Below are 25,207 nucleotides of genomic sequence, written 5' to 3' on the forward strand. Positions count from 1 at the left end.
AATGGACATCGGATTTTCTGAAAAAATCATTTTTTTTATCTAGTCAAACATGCTAAAATGATTATCACCGCAGGAAAATGCATTTAAAAATGTTTTCAACTGATTGCACGCCCTGTTGCAAACCTTTATTCCATTGAATTTTTTTACTTTTTAGAACTTTTTTTGTTCCCTAATTTTTTGGGCTGAAAAAAAAACAATATTTTTATTACTTAAAAAAAACTAAACAATGTGTATATATTTCTTGGAAATTCACTGGAAATTCATTTGGATGAAATTTCTTAAGTGCATAATTAGTTTTTCCATACAATTTTGTGGACTGGCCATACAAAATGAGTACGTCAATATATGAAAACCTTTTCCGAGACCTTTTCCTTTTTTCTTTGAGATGGGATCTAGGATGGGATTTAATATGTTCTATGGTTCTCAAGAGACGTTTCGAGTTATAGTGCATAATGGTAAAAATCCGATCCAGAGCCTTGAATTTATTTTTTTGAAAAACATCGAAAATGTGGTCAAAATACGCAATAAAAAATTTGCAATCGAAAAATACCTATTTTTTTAATAAATTGCGCCGTTTTGGAGTTATAATCACGTTTACGTTATAACCTGTTTAACTAGGCTTAGTGATTTTCACACTCGAAAATTGCAAATTTCACGGGGCCCTAGTTTCAAAACGCCAATTTTCACGGAAAATTCGCGGAAACTGCTTTTTTTTAAATAACCGTGAAAATCTGATGTAAAAATAACAGAAACTGCTTTTTTGCTTAATTATTTATTATTTTTCAATAAGCTAATAAAACTTCTTCACGAAATTTGAACGCAACACAATTTTTTTTCTTCTTAATTTCCAAAAATACTTTCCGCGTGGTTTATGGATGAGCTCTATATTTATTTTGAAATGTAGGGCAAACGTATTCTCACTTTTCAAAAATAAAAATAAAAATCAAGTTATCGATCTCACTAGGTTTTTTTGGCCAAATTTTCCCTAGTTTTTGACTATTTGCGTTTAAAGAACCTTCTGTTACCAAGCGGTAAATGAAAAAGAAATAGTTGCAAGGAACACCATATCTCTATGAACCAGCCACAAGCCACAAGATGTAAAATTGTTATTTCGGTAAATAAAATGAATTGAATTGAAAAAAAAATCAAGATGCAAAAATAATATAATCTGCAATCGTTGAAATTAAACAGAACTTAGCATAAATCTGAAATGTTCTTAAAGGTGATTTTATATATCAAAAATACTAATCATTTTCTCTATTTTTTCAATATTTTTCTCTACTCTAATGGAATTCTTTTTTTTATTCTATTCTTATTGCTTGCTCCTCCGGTCAATGGTACATAGACTTAAGGAAAGATGACTGTTTCTATTGAATGTTACTTTTATATGAATGTTTGCTTTTAATAGATTTAGAAAAATAAATCCTTCAAAAACTTTTCAAAAAATACTTGTTTAGTCAATTTTAATAAGTTTTGGTATAAAAGCCAACATTTGTATAAAAAAAAACTTTTGGTAACTACAGTCAAATGATTGATGATATCATCCTTGTGATAACTTGATGATTCCGAGAAAATATTTCTGACTTTGACTGATTTATGTTAACATTATTCAAGTATTCGTAGCATTCAGTTCTCAGCAAAAGAAGTAACAATTCTCGAGTTTTTTTTGAAAAGGTCCTATAAACAAAATTTCCAATTTTTGCTTTTTGGGTGTTTTTGAATACCCCTGACTCAAGGCGGTTTCATAAACACCCAAAAAGCAAAAATTGGAAATTTTGTTTATAGGACCTTTTCAAAAAAAACTCGAGAATTTTATGTTAATGTATGTTTTGCTAACAATTCTTTTAATGGTTTTCATTCAATTTAAAACGAATATAATTTACTTTAAAAGTCTTCATTGATGAAATATTTATTATGTTGTTATTTCTAAGCAATGATTGAGATAATTGATAACGAAATTCACGGAAATCTTCAAATTTCACGAATTTGGCGCTGTCCGCGAAATCGTGAAAATTCACTAGCCCTAGTAATAACTTTCGGAAATTTTAACATTTTTATTTTTTTGAATACTTCTTGAAACAAGAGCACCTCCGATACTTTATTTTTGGAAATGCTAACAAGCATTAGTTTAATTTTCAAAGTTAAAATATGAAACCTTTCGACATTTTTTTTATCTTTTCAATATAAATAATTTCTCAAGTGTCCTTGCTTACCTCGAATTGCAAATGCGCAGGAATTTAGTTGGTCGGTGTAATAGACAATTAAAATGTTTGAGGCTTTTAAAATTTTAATCAACATAAAAGAAAAACGGTAAACCATACCACGTGTTCTACGCCTCCCCCACCGTACCGTGCACAAAAGCTCCCCACTCTCGCAGCATAACCGCAAAGCTTTCAGAGAGAGAGAAAAGCTTCTTCCCCACATCGCACGCACCAAATCAAAACAAGTTTTCTCTCGCTTTGTTGACAGCTGCAGCTGCTCTCAGCTCAGTGTAGTGCGAGACTTCAACCAGCGCGGTTCGACTTTCCAAAACGTGCGCGCTTCGTCGCAGGTAAACAAACTCGTCGCGGTTGCCTCCACGGGAGGTGGGGGATTTTGTACCGTGCAAAAGTCCAGCAATAATTTACCACTGCGCGCGGCCGTCAGCAGTTGCAGTATTATTTACGAGACGGGAATCACACGTGTGCGAGAGATTTTTGGATATTGGAGAAGGGGGCAGATGCTGGACAGGTTCCAACGAGAAGGAATTCCCTAGCGATTGATTTCCCCGGACCTGTGCCAGTATGGAATTGGCAGCTTCCGACGTAGCAGCTTCATCAGCAGTGCGTTGTTTCAAGATTGATTAATTTTAGCATTTTTATTCTGGGATAAAAAGTGGTGTTAAATTATTGTACAGAGGTGTTTCGTGTGAGAAAAGTTAATCCTGTTTGGAATCAGTTTTTGGCAAACAGCTTGAAAATAGTGGTGAAAGAGTAGAGTGAATGAAACAAAATTGCTTCAAAAGTGGTCCATTTTCATCCAGCTTCCCAGAGTGGCAAAAGAAAGCAAGTGCAGCAAAATCTGCAATCCGTTCATCTTCGGGAGAGCTCAAACTAACCCCGAAGGCATTTGGTGCAAGAAGAACAACAAAACTGGTGCATGAAAATTTCGAAACATCTAACAAAAGCAGCGCAGAGCAGCAACGAAAACCCCCCACGGGAATTCCTCCTCTAAAAAAAAAGTTGGTGGCGTTTTCTTCTCTTGTATCGATTTTTCTCCCCCAACTCTATCAGCTCTCTCTCACTCTGTATGTATGTTTTGCTTATGTTGGCCAGTCCGGATTATGCTTGTTCCGGTGCTGACGGTGTTGTTTTTGTTTTGAAACAGGGCCCACCCTCCTCCACCCCCAACTTCCTGTTTCGAATGACCTTGGGCCGTTACTCCTTTCTCCTGGCCACACTAATGTGGGGAAAGTTGTTTGGAGCTCTAATGTCCCACCACCCCCTCATCTTTTACTGCTTTTTACCTCTTGTTAGTGTGTATTTGTGTGTCTTGCCTTTAAGTAGTTCCGGATTGCATGAACTTTCCCTTTGCCGACCAACCGAGCCCGAATATGTACAGCAAGCACAAGGCTGATGGGTTGGTCTCTTGCGTCATCTGAAAAGGTCGGGCAGAAGTGAGGTCCGGGCGGCGGAAATGTGCCATCATCAGCATAAAATGTGAACTATTACTTCCTGCTTCCCCCCACACTCCTAATGTGCAATATGCGGTCGATGAGAGGGGAGGGATGTGGGGTGTGTGTGCATTATGCAACAATTCTAGCACGAAAGGTAGTTATGGAATGTGGAGACCGCAAGAATGCTATTGGGGAAAAGTTAATCAATGTCGAATGATTACAAATGACATTTGATTGATACTTCAATTCAATTATTAAAACTTAATTTCTAGCTAAATTTAGTTATTTGGTTTTAGAATAAATATGGTTACTGTCCAATCCGTACTCGATAATCCATAACATATATTATCCGTAGTTTCGATTCGATAAATCTTCTAAGAACTTCTGAAAATCGAATCAATTTATTTTTTTATATTTTTGTAGTCAATTCCGGGTTTAGTCTATTCATGCATTCAAAAATCTATCTTGAGAACGATTTTCCAATCCATTTGGTGTCTTCGGCAAAGTTACAAATAAGGGCTTAAGAGATCACAGAAAAAAGTTACACTATGGATAATAAATACTACTTTTTAATTTGATTTTTCACACAAAAAAAAAATTGCGCAAAATAGCAATTATGAAAATTCTCCTTTTAGATAAATTAAAAACAGGACCTCATCTTTTGAGCTATGGCCCCATTTATAACTATATTCAAAATTTATTTGGCAGTGTTGCCAATTAAAAAAAAGGTTTTGGAAAACCAAAGAAAAAATTATTTTTATAAGTATAACATGCAACCGAAAAGTACTTAACACAAATGTCAAAATCGTGCGCCGCTATCAAGTTATACCCACTAAGAATTGATTTTTGAAAATACATGACTTTTTTTACTGTAGAAGTCATGATTAAGCTTGATCATCCCTAAAACATTGTTTTAAAGGATCAAAATATTTTCTATAAATTAGCTGCAATTTAAAATTGGAACAAAGCAATGATTTAGCGTCGGATTTTCGGGTGACGACTCAATAACTATGCGTTTGATTTTCATCTTCATGAAATTTAACTGTTGTGATTTTTTTGATTGAATCGATTTATTTGAAATTTTGGCATGAATTTCCGATAACTGAGTACGGATTGCGTTGGTAATGGTTGGGTATTTTTGATAAAATTATTTATTTAAATCGTCTAAAACTGTATCATGATTCTTATTATTTTTTAAATTAAAATTGTCTGAAAGTTTGTTTTAAATTAATTCATGTGTTGAAGTCGTTTATAGCCCAGAATCATAAAATATATCAGGGTAATTCTCTACCAACTCACACGAAATCGGGAAAAGTTGCCCCGACCCCTCTTAGATTTGCGTGAAACTTTGTCCTAAGGGGTAACTTTTGTCCCTGATCACGAATCCGAGGTCCGTTTTTTGATATCTCGTGACGGAGGGCGGTACGACCCCTTCCATTTTGAACATGCGAAAAAGAGGTGTTTTCAAAAATTTGCAGCCTGAAACGGTGATGAGATAGAAATCTGGTGTCAAAGGGACTTTTATGTAAAATTAGACGCCCGATTTGATGGCGTACTCAGAATTCCGAAAAAACGTATTTTCATCGAAAAAACACTAAAAAGTTTTAAAATTCTCCCATTTTCCGTTACTCGACTGTAAAATTTTGGAACATGTCATTTATGGGAAATTTAATGTACTTTTCGAATCTACATTGTCCCAGAAGGGTCATTTTTCATTTAGAACAAAATTTTTCATTTTAAAATTTCGTGTTTTTCTAACTTTGCAGGGTTATTTTTTAGAGTGTAACAATGTTCTACAAAGTTGTAGAGCAGACAATTACAAAAATTTTGATATATAGACATAAGGGGTTTGCTTATAAACATCACAAGTTATCGCGATTTTACGAAAAAAAGTTTTGAAAAAGTTACTTTTTGCGTTTCTCTTTGTTTCGTCGTCCGTGTCTGTCGCGAGTGACCATGAACGGCCATGATCGATGACGACCAACTTTTTCAAAACTTTTTTTCGTAAAATCGCGATAACTCGTGATGTTTATAAGCAAACCCCTTATGTCTATAAATCAAAATTTTTGTAATTGTCTGCTCTACAACTTTGTAGAACATTGTTACACTCTAAAAAATAACCCTGCAAAGTTAGAAAAACACGAAATTTTAAAATGAAAAATTTTGTTCTAAATGAAAAATGACCCTTCTGGGACAATGTAGATTCGAAAGTACATTAAATTTCCCATAAAATGACATGTTCCAAAATTTTACAGTCGAGTAACGGAAAATGGGAGAATTTTAAAACTTTTAGTGTTTTTCGATGAAAATACGTTTTTCGGAATTCTGAGTACGCCATCAAATCGGGCGTCTAATTTTACATAAAAGTCCCTTTGACACCAGATTTCTATCTCATCACCGTTTCAGGCTGCAAATTTTGAAAAACACCTCTTTTTCGCATGTTCAAAAATGGAAGGGTCGTACCGCCCTCCGTCACGAGATATCAAAAAACGGACCTCGGATTCGTGATCAGGGACAAAAGTTACCCCTTAGGACAAAGTTTCACGCAAATCGAAGAGGGGTCGGGGCAACTGCTGTGTGAGTTGGCGGAGAATTACCCATCAAATATAAACAAAAAATCATGAAATGACATGATCACACTGGGCTGATATGGCTAGTAGCAGGTAGTTTTAAGGCATAATTGGTAAAGTTGATAGTTTTAATCTTCTCAATCTACCTGAGGTTTTAATCCAGACTTGGTAGAATTACCTGACTTTTATTGCTGCACTAAACTGCCGTTCTACACATAATTGTCCTATGTCATTTTGATGTACGTTTGAGTAAAAAACGGGTCCGGCCGACGAACCGGATCGATATTTTTTCAAACTTTTAACAAAGTTATGTGCACTGGGTATCTGAAAATAGATTCCATAAAAAAAAATTAAAATTGTTGATTTGGTCAAAAATGTGAAATTTGAACTCTAACCCAGTTTTTCGACCTACATTAAACATTATTTGCCCTATGGTGGGATTTGCCTTGAATTCTCAATAACATATCAAACTTTTTTAAGAATCGTGTGATTTTATAAGTTATTTGAACTTTTATAATTTATTTGATAAAACAAAATTAAAGCTGAAAACGAGAAGATGCCTTTGAAAACCATAGGTCTTGGTGGTCTCTATGTCAAGATTTCTACTCGAACCTGAATTGTTTTATTTGGAGGAAACATTCTGTCAACTCTTTTCTACATTCTTATTCTATCGATAAAGTCTATAAACGCTGAAATTTAACAGGACAAAATGATTTATTTTTTTCCAAAATCTCTAAATTATTTAGTAGATTTTTGGTAATATTTTACAAATTATGCAATTTGAAATGCTCAAATTTGTATTCCAGTAATATTTTAATGTAAAATCAGTTGTACAATGAAAAGCTTTTTGCATTTTGTTTTACTTTTGGGATTAATTTTTATAAACATTGAAATATTCTCAAAAACAAATTTATTGTAAATTCAATAAATTATACTCATAACAAAAATCATGCCACGGTTCGTTCGCTCTTCTCAATGAACCGGCTCTTTGAGCGGCTCGCTCTTTTTTGCCCACCTCTAGTTTAAACCATATTCAGTGAAATTCCCTCGGAAATACAATTTCATTGCTTTTCATCGCAAAATCTAAAGTATTTTCAGCATTCATTTTTTTTGCAACTTGTTGCATAAACGACAATTTTAAATGTAAGGACTGCAGCAAAAACTCTCTTAAGCTTGTTTACATACTTATGAAGCAAAATGCTTACTTTTTTAAAGGAATAATTCAGAATTTTCACCTATATTTAAAAAAGATCGGAAAATAATCTTTTTTCAAAGTATCAGAGATTTGCTGAGACAATGTTCGTACTTTTGAATATTTATGTTTTTATTAACTCAGAAAAAACGTTCCAAAGGCAAATTTATCTCACCCTTCGAGAAGGGTGGAGCAATAACATAAAAGTTTTGAAAACTCCCTGACAAATTTAGAACAAATTGCAATTTACGAGCCTACAAAACGTTCAAATTGTCATTCATCTGTAAAATTAGCTGAACTTTTCGATATTTTTTTTTAAATCACACGACTGATTTTTAGGGGTTAAACCTTCTAAAAACTCTTCAAAATTAGTCAAAATTATGACCTATAAATAACAACATTTTCGTAAATTCTGATAACTCGTGAATAATACATGAAAACCCCTTAAGTTTATACGTCAAACTTTTTGTATTTGTCTGTTCTACAATATTGTAGAACATTGTTATACTCTAAAAAATTACACTGCAAAGTTACACGGAATTCTAAAATGACTTTTTTTGTTTAAAATGAGAAAAATGCCTCTCTGATTTATTGCGAATTCGAAAAGTACTTTTTTAAAATATCCCACAAAATGACATGACTTAGGTTTTTTACAGTTAAGTAACGGAAAATAACAATTTTAAAGCATTTTTTGATGCAAAATAATTTTTTTTTCTGAATTTTTGAGTACGCCAGCAAAGTATGGCTGTTTTTCTATAAGTTTGTTTAAGTTTGAAACAATGGAGATCAATAAAATATTAATTGTTTTTTTTGTTGGTTATTAACCAACAAGTATCCATAAAAGTAAAATAATACATTAACCCTCGACTGCCTCTGGGTGCTCTCCCCATTCAAGCCTTCGGACTCCTAGGTTCGAGCAGAAACTTGTAATAGAGACCACAAAAGACCCGGGGGTCGTTAATGTGGATGGTTTGATTGCCCAATTTTTCTTCTCGAAACTTTTTATTTTTCCCGTTTTCAGGAGGTCATTTTGAGCAACTTTTGTTCTACAAAAAACTTTACTTCTCAGGTTTCATTTTTAGTATTTTAATTTGCATTTATCTTGTTTAGTTTATGTTTGTTTTAGTAGTATTTGGCCTATTCTACTACCTCCTATCATTACATTTTGCCTATCTAATTTTCCATGTTTTTACAGACACTTTTTTTCTATTTTTTGCTTGTTTTTCACATTTTATATTATAGAACGATACCATTATTATGTAAATTGTAAAAAAAATGCTTAGAGGCATAGTCTAGTACCCTGCAAAAATTACTGCATACTTATGTTAGTAAGAAATGCGGCCAAGGTGACCCAAGAAAAAAAAAATGAAATGATTTTGAATGCCAATGTTTTTAGGCAGAGCCACATAAAACAAGTCACACTTCCAACCATTAAATTTTCTAAAATTTTAAGAGTTCTTCTTTCCGATGCTTTTAAAAGATCAAAAATTGGATTTTTGGCGAATTTTAGATCGAAACCCGCGGGGTTGGGTTGCAGAGGGTTAAAATGTCTCTTGGGTTTGTTCGCAGCTTGCAGAGTTGGATAATTACGTCAATGTGCTGAAAAAATAGAGTTTGGCAACAAATTGAACTTTTTAGTATATTTTTTTGAAGTGTTCCAACGATAACATTTTTAATAGCGCTGAGTACAAAGTGTGTCATTTTTCTATTTGAAATGTTAGTTCGATTTGGGACTTATATCCGCACATGATCTATAAAATGATAACAAATATATTTTGAGTGATTCAGTTTCATTTTTTTTTTTGCAAAATTGGGTACAATGTTTCACGAGAAAACATTAATTAAAACAAAATTATAGTTAAGTTTAACTAAAAGGTTCATTGTTACATTATGTTTACCTTGCAACAACAAAATATCTAAAATTAGGAGATAATCAGATAATTGACCTTTTTAAATTTCAGGCCTGTATAAAACATTGCAATAGTGCAACGCATTAGTTTTACTACGGGAGTCTGCTCTGGTAGGTTTACACATGTTAAATTTTGTGACATTACAATGAAACAGAATAGAAACAAATTGATAGAAATGTCTCATTTGACCTTCAATTTCGGTATTCTTAGACAATTTCGCATAATAAAGATGTTCATTCAAAACAACATCGGTAACTAGAGCATCACTGACTTCGTGACACTGTTTTTTTTTCTTTTCGTTTGTTTTGTCATGCACACCACCCACTCCTCCCGTCCACTCCCACGTAGTAGGGACGAGGGAGGCCGTAAAGCGTATTTTTATGATGATGAAATTTCTTTGCCAAGCGACTACTCTCCCTGCCTGACTGCGACCGTTAAAATTATAATTGTTCTTTCTTCACTAAAACCCCACACCTTAAACACAAGAAAAACAAAAAACTGCACAAACCCTTTGCTTTCCTCCCACTCCTACTGTACATAAGACTATATCCCGCATGGGGCCACTCTCTCTCGCTAGTTTCCCTCGGTTGGGGTCTCACTTTTTTCGTATTCAGCGCTCAACTGGGCTAGTTGGTCGCGCGCGCACTCGCAAACAGAGTTGTAATTCATCAGGTGAAAATCCGTTTTTGCAGTTGATGAGCTGGTAAGACGCGGCCACGTCGAGCGCCATGGATAGTAGGACCACCAAAAGCACCACCACCTCGTACGAACTAGATGATGGAACAGCAGCAAAAACCGCAAAAGACAAGTTTCTCCGAGCCTCGTCGCCAACCTTCCTACTGCCACCGCCTTCACCACCGCCAACGTCACTCTCAAGTGCCGCCGCCGGCCGGATCAGTCCACCAACGTTGTCGATCGACGACGATTACGGCTACGACTACCACCAGGAGGTCGTGTCACCCCCGACGAAAGCGAAAGCAGCCCTCTTCTGTGACCTGGATCTGCCGCAGCATTACGCGAAAACCGGCTCGTCTTCGGTCGCGTACCATCACCATCTGGTGTTAGAGCATAACCGGTACCACCAGCAGCACCACCATCCGCATCTGCAGCTGCAAAAGCCGAAGCCGGACAAGACCGGCGACGTAGACATGCGCGACAGCTACTGCTTTCTGCGGTTGCAACGGTTCGTGGCGCGCAATCCCGTCCTCAACTACCTGCTGCCGGTGGTGGTCGTTGCGGTGCTGATCTTCGTGATCTACGCCTTCCGGGACTACGCCAAGTCGATTCTGTACTGGATCGAGACGCAGAACTCGTGGATCATTTTCGGCATCTTTCTGTGTCTGTTTACGATCGTGAGTTTCCCCGTGACGGTGGGCTACCTGGTGTTGATCATCAGCAGTGGCTATCTGTTCGGGTTCATCAAGGGTCTGCTGACGGTGGTGATTGGGGCGAATCTGGGGGTGGCGATCGCCCACAATACCATTAAGAGCATGCAGTCGCGGTTGCCGATTCACAAGTGAGTAGATTTTTTTTCAGTTAATTTTATTATAACAAATAACACTCAGATCACTCAACTCTTAATCGATCTCAGATCTTTAACAAAAGATCTGAAGAATATTGACTATCAAAATTATGTAAAATTTCCACGATGACGCAACCTTCAAATCGGTGAATGACTTTGGCCTTCGTTCGACAGCTCATGCTACCGCTTTTCTACGTTGTCAAATTTTCAAAACTGCTGCCTTCCTAATAGGGCCGACTTGGGAGGGTGCTAACGACAATCGCAAACAGACAACCCAGCCAGGCTTGTGTTGGGACTTTATTTCTAGTAGGTATTTGCACAAGTGTCGTGCAAATATTATATCCTCCACGGCAGGCAATAAGTGTCTCATGTTTATGCCAACGACGATACAATTGACACGTCGTCGTTCAGTTACTTCCAGAGGCAAACAATTTAATTGTGTGTGGAGCTTGTGGCAAAAGAGAGGAGCAGCCATATAGGTGATCATCGGTAACCACCATGTGACTCCAACCGTGTGATGTTACTTTCTCTGCAAGCCTTGTCACATTTTTCAGTTTTGTAAAACTTACATTGGGACCATCCATAAACCACGTGGACACTTTTTTGGGAATCTCGAACCCCCTTCGTGGACAATTGTCCATACAAAAAAACTTTTTGTATGGAGCGTGGACAATTGCCATACCCCCCCCCCCCTAAAGTGTCCACGTGGTTTATGGATGGTCCCATTACAAAATCTGCAAAAAAAAATAAAAAATCAAATTCAAGCAAGATTAAAACAATACAATCTTTCGTCAAACAATATCCAAATCCAAAACTTTGCCTCCACGTTCCGCTGAATGCATAACAATATCCGCATACCGTCGTCTTCGTCGTGACGGCGGCAACTCGCCGCCGGCAAAGACGTTCCAGACACACACGGCGGCAGACCTTCTCAAGCAGCGCCACTTGGCCACGAGAGGTTCCACACACAAAAAAAAACTTAAGGCTGCGCTCGGATGCCATGTTCAACGGTAATTACGTGAACGGTCCAAAGTCGTTTGTCGAATTGGCCTCATACATATGTAGGTATGCTTAAGCATTCGAGTGTCAGCCCACAAATACAATCGTCAAACGCTTTGGAGTTCGGTGTTGTTGAACAAAGGGTTTGACTGCAAAATTTTACCAAAACACAACTGATCTGTGAAGAGCCGGTGAAAAGAATTAATTGAAAATGCTGTATTTGAGTTTAACAAAACTTTTTCAAAAATATTAAAAATTTTGATGGATAAATTCCCAATTTTGAATTTTGCCAAAGTATTGAGATAGAGCCAAATGAATTTTCTGAAAAGTTATTACGGAGAATTTGTGCTTTCACATGAATTGAGAATGAGCAACAAAAAAACTTTGTGGGGGCCTTCCCTATGACCAAAGAAGCCATTTTGTGTCATTGGTTCACCCATACAAATTTCCATACAATTTTGGCAGTTGTTCATACAAAAACCCGAAACTTTTGGGCCTAGAGAAACATGGTCAAAAAATCTGCCGCCGAGTTATGAATTTTTGAAAAAATAGTGTTTTTTGGAAAAAATCAAAATATCGTGCAAAAACAAATTTGAAGTAATTTTTTTAATGTAAAATGGAATTTCCAATCGAAAAGTACTTTACAGATTTTTTTGATAAAGGGCTCTGTTTTCAAGATGTAGCCACCAAAAGTTTGCTTTTAGCGAAATATTTGAAGTTTTTCGATTTAAAAAAAAAAGTGACCATGAGTGACAATTCCTAAAAATATTTTTTTTGAAAAGTTCAGAAAATTGGCTATAAAATTGTCTAAAAGACATTGAAGATTGGATCTCGGGGTTCTGAGATGCAGCCGATTTAAGAAAAAGAAACATGAAAATTGAAGTTTTTTAAGTCTCACCAAAACAACCCACCATTTTCGAATGTCGATATCTCAGCAACTATTGGTCCGATTTTCAATGTTAGAACATGAAACATTCGTGAAACTTTCCGATCTTTTCGAAAAAAATATTTTTTTATCCTGTAAAAAATGTTTTTAGAAATGGTCTCTCATGGTCACTATTTTTTAAAATCGAAAAACTGCAAATATTTCGCTAAAATCAAACTTTTGGTGGCTATATCTTGAAAACAGAGCCCTTTATCAAAAAATCTGTACAGTACTTTTCGATTGAAAATTCAATTTTACATTAAAAAATTACGTCAAATTTGTTTTTCCATGAAATTTCGATTTTTTCCAAAAATCACTATTTTTTCAAAAAATTATTACTCGGCGGCAGATTTTTTGACCATTTTTCTCTATGGCTCAAAAGTTGCGGGTTTTTGTCCGCTAAAACATAACAAAAAATCTCGAAAATCAAAAAATACGTATTTTGGGAAATTGAGTTTTCGTGAAAAAAAAGTTGATTAAAAAATCTGCATTTTTTTTCCGTGTACCTATTTTTTTCTCAATAGTCCTCAACAATATCTACAACTTTGCCGAAGACACCAAATTGATCAGAAAATTCACTCAAAAGTTCCAGCTGTTTGAATATTTACGTACCATTTTTGTATGGACAGCAGTCAACATTGTATGGAGACTTGCATGGGTAACCAATGACCTCAAAAAGCTTTTAATATAAAATAACTTATAAGTGTCCCATTTGATATAAAATGAAAACATTGTCTTAAAATGTTTTCTAAAAAGCACAGTGTTTTACAAGTTTTTCAATGAAAATTTTTATGTGGAGCTGTTGCAATATTATTAGTTAAGATTTGTTTTTGTCATTACCATTGTCATAAGGAACAAACCAAAAATAATATGTCCAAAATACAAATTCGTCAATTATTTGGAATAAATTATAATCTATTTTCTGTATTTTAATCAATTGGGACGCTTTAGGCTTTTTTTAAATCAAGAATTTTGGGACCAAACATCAGACTTTGGGAAAATTAAATAGATATAAACATTATCACTAAATACTTTAAAAATTATTACACATAAGCTTGTATAAAAAAAGCCAATTATCAATGAGACATTTTTTCCCAAAGTATGATATATGGTCCCGAAGTTCTTAATTTAAAAATATAAGCTTAAAAGCGTCCCAATTGATAAAAATACACAAAAAAGACATAATTTATTCCAAATAATAACAGAATTTTTATTTAGGATATATTTATTTTCTGATTTTAAGAAAATATTTAAAGCCGCCCTATAACATTCCTTTTTTAAAAGCCTCAAAAAAAATTTATCGAAACAAATCTTTTTTACATATTTTGTCTCAGCCCCACTTCAAAATTTTTATTGAAAAAAGTTGTAAAATCGATTCTATGATAATTGGCATTTTTTATTGTAATAATTTAAAAAGCATTTTGTAACAACATTTATTTTAATTTTTCTGATCTGGCTTTTAATATGTTTGGGACCTATATATAATATTTATTTATTTTTTTCAAACCGCATAAGTTATTTAACTTGAAAAAATAAATTCCAGAAAGATCTACAATTTTTCTACTAGTTTTTTTTTTATTAATATTTTGATTGGGCATCGGAGAATCATTTCCCATGGCGTACTGGTTGTTTTGATATAGTGATCTAGATTTAAATTTTGTTAACCGGACTAGTTAATATAAACAAAAAATATATAAAATATGTACTTAGCAGCTAGTTTAAAATGATATTTAATAATTAACAATGACAGATAATGTTAACAGTAGATCAACTTTTTTTTTTTTTTTTTTAAATCCTTCACAAGATAAAAAAAATCAAGTACGGTTTCTAAATGACAGTAGATTCGCCATCTTCAGTTTCAATTGCTTCAAAGACCTTAATAAAACTTGAGCTATTACTTGAAAGCGATCCTCAATCATTCAATAAGCACGACTCGTTCTGACCATAATTCGCAGAGAAAGCAATTTCAAGAGTGCACAAAACCGCACTGGTAGTAGCGCTTGTGTGGAGTGTATGGATTAGTACAATGGTTTATACTTTTTACACAATGTTTAATTACTATTTGCACGCTATGGTTTGCGCAACTTACTGGCGGTGCACACACGTGACTGTATGTTTCCAGTTGGCGTCATTCTTTCACGTATAGAATAATTGAGCTTCTGAGGAATTCGGTGACATTTATTGGCAGACTTTGAGAAGTTTTGATAGATTTAATTCTTTAAGCTAATTTCAAGTCTAACAACAGATTCGTTACAGTTTTTGTAACGATTTCATTGGAGAAATTTCCTGCGACCAAATCAATTTCTATCAGTTCCACTCAATCTCACCCAAATTCGTGTTCGATGTCGTATCTGGAGCGGAAAGTAAATTAAACCCCAAAATTCAACACTCGACATTACTGCCGGTTGATGTGTATTAAACGAAAACTTCCACCCGGTCAGCATTTGCGCGTGGTTTATTTCCCCCTCACGAGAGAGAGTGCTGCGGCGGCGGCGTTCGGTACTGGCCACTAGCCAACGATTTTCGGTGGCCAATAAAACCGACCGTTTATTGGCGCACAACAGCTCGCTACTAGGGTTATTCCTGGCTTACAGGTTTGGAGTCGAATCGGCTGGAAAATTCAACCCAAGCGGCCACCCCATCTCCCACGCAAATTGACACGTTCCTATAATTGCATGTGGCAGCCAGGCAGCAGTTGTGGGCCCCGTGTCTCTAAAGTCATTTGGCAACGGCTTTCGGAATGAGTTTATTACCGATTTTTGCACTCGAACTTCAACGACGAAATCGAAGTCATGATGCGATACCGCAGTGGATGTGGAATACAAAACTCAATTCCTGATAAATACTGTTTACTGACGGAAATGGGCTGCGGAAATTAGTCACAACTTCAACGAATCGCCATCAGTAGCAGCATGTTTTCAATCAGATAATTCTAAATTGCATTTTGAATTGGCAAACGGCCAATCGACTGGCTCCAACGCCGTCGTCATCAGGGGAGATAAGCAGTGGGAATTACAGGGGAATCACGGTTGGATTACAAATGAGTTGAAATTTAGTAGCGCAGCTTGAATGTTTCGATTCTTGAGGTCGTCGAATGGAGAATTTTTTGATTTTTTTTTCTAAGTTATCCTGTAATTTGTAAACTGTCACACCTAACTTTCAATTCATCACAAAGAAAAGCAAATAAATCATCAGAAATGAAAAAAATTACTCTGAAGAATCCTTTAAATAAAACTTTAAAATTCATCAACAACAACGCTGTTTAAAACAAAATTCGAAACTAGAGCTTGATTTCAACGTTTTATGACCTGTCTGAAGTTATAATTATGTTTCATTTTGTCACATTACTAAGGGTGGTACAAATATTTTTAAAAGTTTTTGCCAGACAACATTTTTAAAACTAATGATTGCGAAACAACTAAACTATTGTGAAATGCATTTTAAAACATATTTTTCATTCAAATGTTGAGACTTTTGTTTGTTATTTCAATTTTTATTATTTTTTCTGCTAGAAAATTTCGTCGTCACACTGCATCGATTTTCGATGCTTTATTCCCGTTATTTTTTATTGGAAAAAATGATCTATCAAACAAAATCCCATCGTTTTTCGTAATAAATTAGAAATTATAAACTTTTATTTTTTTAAGATTGTGTTTCTTTTTAAAGTTTTGCATACAATTTGAATTGTTAAGCAGGTATTAGACTATGGCAAACCAAATCGCACTCTGTGACAGTTTGACAGTATACCTGTTTGCAGAAATGACAGCCTGCATACATTTTGAGTTTTTTTTTTCGAGTTTGGCAAACTGTCAAACACGAAAAAGTGCGGGTTTGTTTGTGTGTCATAGTCTCATACCTGCTTTATTCAATTCAATTATTTGAATACAATTGAAAATATTAAAATACTGAGAACAAAATTTGTTTTTGAATATTAAATCTGTAAATCTACATAATTTAAAAATAGATTATTGTTTCACCATGTTTAAAGGTTAAATAAAATTTTAAGTTTGATTATTTTTTTACAATTTTTCATCTCATTTTATTTCAAGGTTTTGCCCCTACCTCCTTTTAATTTCCCCAATAAATCCGGGGGGCAAAAAATATGACCACAATTTGATTTTTTTTTTTTGAAAAAACTTATAAAATCGATTGTTAATAATTTAGAATACACTGTATGACGCTTATTAAGGCCTCTTAAATCACATAAAAGTATTTTCAATCTTATCACCAATTCTGAACTACTTCTAGATCAGAAATACCAACGATCAGTAGAAAACGTAAAAGTTTAGGGAAGAAAAATATTTTCATAAATTCATTTATAATTTGCATATTTTCGAAGGTATGTTGTTGTTGTTGTTAATTCATTTATTTCTGGCAGCTTTAACCTTCTTGGTCATTCACTGCCCTAAATTTCGAAGGTATAGGTACATAAAACATTTATGCAATTGGAGAGACGTATGGTCAAAAACATTGACGCCTACACGGAGAAAAAAGAGTTCCCAAAATCGTGAACAAGCGTTCATGAAATTTCGAACTACGAACAAAGTGTTCAATATCCATGGTACGTTTTTGAAAAACATACCATGCAATTTGAACACATTATTCGTGGTTCCGAATTTCATGAACGCTTGTTCACGATTTTGGGAACTCTTTTTTCTCCGTGTAGCTATGATTAAAAAAAATGATTTTTAAAATCGAAATTTTATACTTAATTTTTTATGTCAATTTGATTTTCAATCGAAAAGTACTGCCTCGTTTTCAAGATATAGCCACTAAAAGTAAAATATTTGCGATTTTACGGCAACATTTTTGGCATACTTCTCTATGGCTCAAAAGACACGGAGTTTGGACCTCTAAAATAATCAAAAAATCTCGAAAATAAAAAAATACCAATTTTGGGAAATTATTTTTTTGTGAAAAAGAAGTAATTTAAAAAATCAGCGAGATTTTTGTTCTGTGTACCTATAACTACAACTTTGCCGAAGACACCAAATTGATCAGATTTTCTGATCTTCCTTCAAACATTACAGAATTTCTAATATTTACATACCATTTTGTAAAGACAGCTGCCAAAATTGTATGGAGACTTGTATGGGTGAACCAATGATACAAAATGGCTTCTTTGGTCATAGGGATGGCCCCCATTTCCGGTTTGGGTAGAGAATTGCTCATTTGGTATGACAACAGTATTTATGCAATGATTATTAAATGATAATATTGATAACCCGAAAAATATCGGGAAAATGTCGGGAATTTGAAAATGGGATTCAAGTGGCCACCCTGGCTATGATTTTCGAAAACTATGAAAAAACTCTTTTTTTGTTTGTTTTATTTTTACTTATTTTGTATTGTATTCATGGACATGGACATGGACTTTTTCGATCACAACAAAACTTCAGTTTACGTTTTCAAACAAAAAGTGAAAATAAACTCAACCAACGCTCAATGAACTGCGACAAACATTGATATACAATGAAATTAATTCTTCTCGCTTGTATCACTTCAACAGCAACAATATCTTAGATCAGAATCCCAACAGACATTTGACACCTGAGAAATCGATCGTATCTCGCTAATGAAACAAAAACAACCTCATAATCAAGCCTGAAGTAGTGACTGACTGGTTCGCGAGCTACCGGAACTGACCGTGAAACGGATGATCAAGTTCATTGCGTTTAATCGCTGAGACAACCAACGCAACGCTTTTGTACTCTAAAGCTGATAGCTGTGCGAGCAACAGGAGTCTGCGAACACGTTTTCCGTTCGCTTGACTTCACACACACGGAGTGGTTGGTGATGTAAATGCACCTCAGTTATTATGTACCACAGATTCAGTGGAAGTTTTTTGTTGTTGGAGTAATTGCGAATCGTTTCTTGGAACGTACGTGGTCGGAATTACGCTTGAGATTCTGGTTGACTGTTTCGGTTTTTTGTTATCAAGCATTTCGCTTTGCGTTTTTCTTGAAATTTGAAGGAGAATTTCAAATCTGGAATTCTCAAAAATGAAAATCACCGAAACAATCAAATTGAGTGGCTTGGAGTCAATTTGAATGACCTGCACTCAACTTGAGCCACTGAACAAGTGTGAAATCGTCACAGACTGGAGCAGAGACAGCTGTTCTCAGCGGAGAGTCACTAGAACGAGGTTAACTGTCGTTTGATCAAGCTTCATCAACTCGCGACTAACTTGCATCACACCATACTCGTGGGACTTGGGAGCACATGTGGACAGCGACTTTATTCGGCTCTGGGGGGATTCATTGCATGTGGAATATACCATGCCATATGGAGGAGACTATCTCGGAAACCTGTTTTGGGCAGATATACGAGTTTGAGATGTGCGTCACAAGTCCGGCGACGACTTTTCGGAACCGGGAGAAAGTTGTGAGCTAATAATGTGTGGAAGGAAATAAATCATGTAACTGACCTCACCTACGAACGGAGAGGAAAAGGTGGGAAAAACGAGTCAAAAGACGTAATCGATAGTCATGCTCGAAAGAATGAGAAGATGGAGGAACAGAAGACCTTCACGAGTGTGAACGGGAAGTATCAGCTCGCGTAAATCTTGAAGAAGTCCATCGTCATCAGCCTCAGTGTGTGACGTATGAAGGACTTCCTAAAGAATAGAGTTCTACATTCTATACAATATACTGCCTATAATTGAAGATTCGGCTGTTATAGCTGGCAAAAAATTATATAACAAGTTGGAAATGTAGAAATATCATCAGGATGTAGTATTAACAGTCAGTTTTAAGAAAATTCAGGCAAAATTTTCTAACAATTTTTCATCATAATTTTAGAAATCAAATGACTTATTGTGCTTGGAATCTCGGACACTGATAAAAGCTGATTCGAAATCCGGACACCTTTGCTTCGAATTCCGGACACTTGATTTTGCTTATGAACCGCACAACTTTCGACGGAAATGTTAGTAATGGCATTCTTTAGGTCTCAAATAAGCTGTTAACATCAAAACAATCGATATGTTGTATAACATTTTGCTAGATTTCAAGGAAATTAGAACCATAACTTTCTGCTTTGCCTTCCCGGTGCTTTGAACGCCTATGAAATATTTCATTGAAATGTTTCACATTTTTGATAAACTTATAATTTTATTTTATTTAATTGTTTTGACATTATCTACAGCGTTCAAACAAACTTTAAATGGAAGTTGATGTCAAATTCACCAAATAACACAGTTTTGACATCCATAATGCGGACTTATATCCAAATAATTGATAAAAGAAGATGAGATGCCCGGGTTTCGAAGCGTCCGGGAATTCGAATCATGACGTTATAAACAGTCAGTTTTAAGAGAATGCAGGCAAAATATGTCTTTTCTAACAATTTTTTATCATAATTTTAAAATTAAAATGACTTATTGTGCTTCGAATCCCGGACACTTATAAAAGCTGATTCGAATTCTGGACACTTGATTTTGCTTATGAACCGCACAAATTTGGACGGAAATGTTAGTGAATGGCATTCTTTACGTCTCAATGTTAACATCAAAACAATCTATATTTTGTATAAAATTTTGCTAGAATTTAAGGAAATCAGAACCATAACTTTCTGCTTTGCCTTCCCGGTGCTTCGAATGCCTATGAAATATTTCAGTGAAATGTGTCACATTTTTGATAAACTTATAATTTTATTTTATATAATTGTTTTGGTATTAACTCCAGCGTTCAAACAAACTTTAAATGAAAGTTGATGTTGGAATTCATCAAAAAAAAACCCCAGTTTTGACATTCATAATGCGATCTTATATCCAAATAATTGATAAAACAAGATGAAAATGGAGAAAAAATCTCGATTTACCAAAAATGGATAATAGTACTATCCTGGTTATAACTAGCTCATTAATAATTTCTCTGCCTTTGAGTCAAATAGAAATAATTAAATGGATAATACCTGTTTTAAAGGTTAGATTCAATTGAATAAATTCAGGCCACAACTTTAAAATGGTTTTGCAATAGGTTTTTCATTGTATTTTCATACCCCAAAGCTATCGATTTTGTACTTGATTGACAGTTCGTTCTCCACGATTTTTGCTGCCCCGAATGATGCAATAAGGCACGACTGCCGTAAAACACATTATTGAGGGAGTCTTTTCCACGGGAACTGTTAGAGGTTCACCTTCAGGAACAACGTTGAAAATCGATTCAGCATATAGGGTTTCTCGGCGTGAATCTACGATTTGCTCTGCTCCAGTCTCTAGGTTATTAAGGTAGTCTGCCAATGTTGGAATCTGTTTGGTGAGAAATTGCTCAAACGTATAACAATCGAAACATTCCCCTACTATAACGTGAAATTTGATATCGTTTCGGTTTTTGGATTTTCGGGCAAATTGCTTCGACTCGAGCTCGTAAATGGTGGAAATTTTCGCGTGCTTTTGCCACTACTTCTGTTTTCATCACTCCGTAGAAATACGGCTAAATAAAGGAATAAATGTAAAAAGTACAACGATTCGGAAGTCGGCTGTCACACGAAGGTGTTGTTAGGCAGGTGTAGAGAGAGACGTTTGTATTATACCTACATGCATTCGTCTCGCGCACTCCGCAATGATTGAAATGGCGCGATAACCGACCACGACGACGACGACCGTAATGGATTGATTGTTAGGGCCTTGAACTTGGCCAGCTTTGCATGCCACACGACATGAGGTTGCTCTGGGTTGTTGTTTTTTGAGAAATTTAACCAAAACTGTCTGATTAACCATAACGAGTTCAAACTTCCTGTGGGAACTCCCAAGTATAAATCTGGAATTTCCCCCCATTCCACCTTCGAAGAAGCGCATTCTCATCCCATTACCAGAACAAGAGCTCAAATAACTGGCGCCCCCTTACGATTCCTGTCTGTGTACATCCACCGTCGTGTCTGGCAAAAGAGTACGCTCTGGAGATAAGCCAAAGTGCATCTGAGCATGAGCATGAGAGATCACCCATGGTTGCCCCTCCGTTGCTGAACAGAACCGTAATATCCTTTCAGCACTACTGATTATAGGCTTCGACGATCTAGTGGTGTTTCCCTTATCAACAGCATGTATGAATGCGCTGAAAAGATAAAACACCATGATTGCTAAAGCTAGATCAATTGCGAATAGGTAACAGTCATTGGCCACCAACGGCGCCCGCCATGTCAGTTTGTAGACCTCGATTTTAAGGGACGGGAATGTTAGTTAGCGCAGGTTGCTACTAGGGCAGCTGATTTACTCTGTGCTTACACCCCACGAGCGCCAGGAACCTGAAAACTTGTTAGTAGGATAGGGTGTTTGGTCAGGATTCATCATAGAAGATGATGATGCGACCCAAAATCATAGTGTTTGTTGAAAGGTATTATATTTTATTCTCAAGGCAAACAATCGGATGCTGCGGATGAGACATTTCCCGTTTAACTGTTGTTAAATTTTTAATGAAATGGTTTCATCTTAGACAGCCGGCTGTGGAAAGATAAAGCCAAATAATGTTTATTTAAAGAATGAAGTGTTAAACGCAATGCTGCAATGCTAGCGTATTCTGATTCTTAATTATATAACCATTTAATTCATAAATTTGTTACGGAAACGACGCTACGAACTCAACCATCAAATGCCTTCCGATCTTCTTTCTGTTAACTAGATGAGGTATTGATTATCGTTGCCTCTCGAGCTACGATGCTATGGAGAGGGCTTAACACATAAACAACCGACGTCGAGCCCTCCGAGCTACGGAGCTATGGGAAGGTCTTTTCAACACAAAAAAAAGACTCGCACACCACACAACGTTCTGAATGAATCAAAATATTATTTTACGCGGTAAAACTAACGAACTCAACCATCAAATTGCCTTCCAACCAGCGATGATGAAGAAAGGGCACTTTGCACACAAACACAACCATCCGCTTGCACTGACGGAACATTACGCACAAACAGCCACACAAAAGAGACGAAAATTATCGCGAAAAAACAGGACTGCGCGTCCCTAGAAGCACTGCACTTATGACGGCATTATTCAATTATACTGACCAATCACCTCATGCACACAAACAGCAACACAAAAGAGACGAAATTATCGCGAAAAAACAGGACTGCGCGTCCCTAGAAGCACAGCACTTATCGGAGATAAGCCAAAGTGCATCTCATCCCAAACAACGAGCCGGATTGTTACGCAAGACGAAAAGGTCAAACCGCCCGCCGCGCGTTGGAAAAAGTCTAACGAGACGAGCCCGGGACTAACTAAGGCTTGATGATAAACTTACAGAGACCATTTAAACTTGTATCCTGTTGTTAACTCCCTTTTGTCTTTCTTTTCCCCTTTTTTTAGGTTAATTAAAAATGAGACTGGCCGTGCCATCCTGCGGGTGATTTCGGGTCCCCGGGCATTTAAAATAGTACTGTTCGCGAGACTGACGCCGATCCCGTTCGGGCTGCAGAACACCATCTTCGGGGTAAGTTGAATGAACTTTATGATTCGATATTATTATTGTCAACCAAGCTACAATTTTGTAGGGATGCCTAAAATAATGCTTTCTTGCTTTCATAAACAACTCATTGATAGATATAATGAAAATTTATTGAGTTATACTAAAATTCAAATGCCATATTTGATATACTACAAGGAAAAAACAATGCAATTAATAGACATATTATCCCTGTTGAATGGTGCAATTCCAAGCTGAATGAAACAGATCAATTCTCTACAAAATCGTTTTTTTGTATTTTTTAATCCAACTGAAACTATTTTGGTGCTTTCGGTATACCCAAAGAAGCCATTTTGCATAATTAGTTTGTCCATATAATTTTCCATACAAATTTGGCAGCTGTCCATACAAAAATGATATATGGAAATTCAAAAATCTGTATCTTTTGAAGAATTTTTTGGATCGATTTGGTGTCTTCGGCAAAGTTGTAGGTATGGATAAGGACTACACTGAAATAAATAGTACAAGGTAAAAACAATTTTGGTGATTTTTTATTTCACTTTATGTCACTAAAACTAGATTTGCAAAAAACATTATTTTTATTTATTCTATGTTTTAGGGGACATCAATTGTAAACTTTTCAGAAATTTCGAGACTGTGCAAAAAATCTGTGACCAAATTATTATTTTTTTATTGTAGACATTTTACCACTTTTGTGGCATTCATGTCTTGTGACCAAATTATGATTTTTTGAATCAATATTGATTTTTTCAAAAATTCGAAATATTAGTCGCAACAATTTTTCAACTTCGTTTTTTCATGTTAAACCAAATTTGCAATCAAAAAGTACTTTAGTGAAATTTTGACCGTTTTGAAGTTTTAGCCATTTTTGAGCAATTTTTAAAAAATAGTTGCAGTTATTCATTTTTTAAAAATTAGTACCCATGTTTGCCCACTTTTGAAAAAAATATTTTTGAAAAGCTGAGCTAATTCTCTATATTTTGCTTTTTTGAACTCCGTTGCTGAGATATTGCCATGCATAGTTTAAAAACAGGAAAATTGATGTTTTCTTAGTCTCTCACAAACAACACATCTTTTTGTAATGTCGATATCTCAGCAACTAATGGTCCGAATTCAATGTTGAAACATGAAACATTCGTGAAATTTTCCGATCTTTACGAAAACAATAGCTTCAATTGTTTTATATCAAGACTAATTTTAAGATTTTTTGAAAAAATCAGTATTGATTCAAAAATTCATAACTCGGTCAAAGATTTTTTGCAAATTCTTGAAATTTCAGAAAAGTTGGCATTTAATATTCCCTAAAACTTATCAAAAACTAAAAAAAATAAAAATGGTGTTGTTGTTGTGTTTGCAAATCTATAGTTTAAGTGACAAAATGTGAAATTAAAAATCACCAAAATTATTTTTACCTTGTATCATTTATTTCCAGTGCAGTCCTTATCCATACCTGGGTAATTCTCTACCAACTCACATGAAATCGGGAAAAGTTGCCCCGACCCCTCTTCGATTTGCGTGAAACTTTATCCTAAGGGGTAACTTTTGTCCCTGATCACGAATCCGAGGTTTGTTTTTTGATATCTAAGAATCAAACTTTTTCAAAACTTTTTTTTCGTAAAATCGCGATAACTCGTGATGTTTATAAATAAATTCCTTATGTTAATAAATCAAAATTTGTGTAATGATCTGCTACAACTTTGTAGAACATTATTGCACTCTAAAAAATATCCCTGCAAAGAAAAAACACGAAATTTTAAAATGAAAATTTTGTTCTAAATGAAAAAATGACCCTTCTGGGTCAATGTAGATTCGAAAAGTACATTAAATTTCCCATAAAATGACATGTTCCATAATTTTTTACAGTCAAGTAACGGAAAATGGTAGAATTTTTAAAACTTTTTAAGTGTTTTTTTCGATGAAAAATACGTTTTTTCGTAATTCTGAGTACGCCATCAAATCGGGCGCCTAATTTTACATAAAAGTCCCTTTGACACCAAATTTCTATCTCATCA

At 35.3% G+C, this 25,207-nt stretch overlaps 1 protein-coding gene across 4 annotated transcripts in view; it reads left to right on the forward strand.

The window, feature by feature from the left end:
- Nucleotides 1-2,494: 2,494 nt before the first annotated feature.
- Nucleotides 2,495-25,207, forward strand: part of LOC6037653 (transmembrane protein 64) — a 28,707-nt gene continuing 5,994 nt past the window's right edge. The window contains exons 1-3 of one of the 4 annotated variants that reach the window (XM_038254681.1): nt 2,495-2,551; nt 10,020-10,843; nt 23,078-23,201. In XM_038254681.1, coding sequence (XP_038110609.1) covers nt 10,056-10,843; nt 23,078-23,201 — 912 coding nt within the window. In that variant the 5' untranslated portion in view covers nt 2,495-2,551; nt 10,020-10,055. Of the gene's footprint in view, nt 3,221-10,019; nt 10,844-23,077; nt 23,202-25,207 lie in introns of all 4 variants that reach the window. The other 3 variants (XM_038254678.1, XM_038254679.1, XM_038254680.1) reach the window with 3 other exon arrangements.

Source organism: Culex quinquefasciatus, chromosome 2 (genome assembly GCF_015732765.1).
Source record: "Culex quinquefasciatus strain JHB chromosome 2, VPISU_Cqui_1.0_pri_paternal, whole genome shotgun sequence".
Classification (NCBI taxonomy): Eukaryota; Metazoa; Arthropoda; class Insecta; order Diptera; family Culicidae; genus Culex; species Culex quinquefasciatus.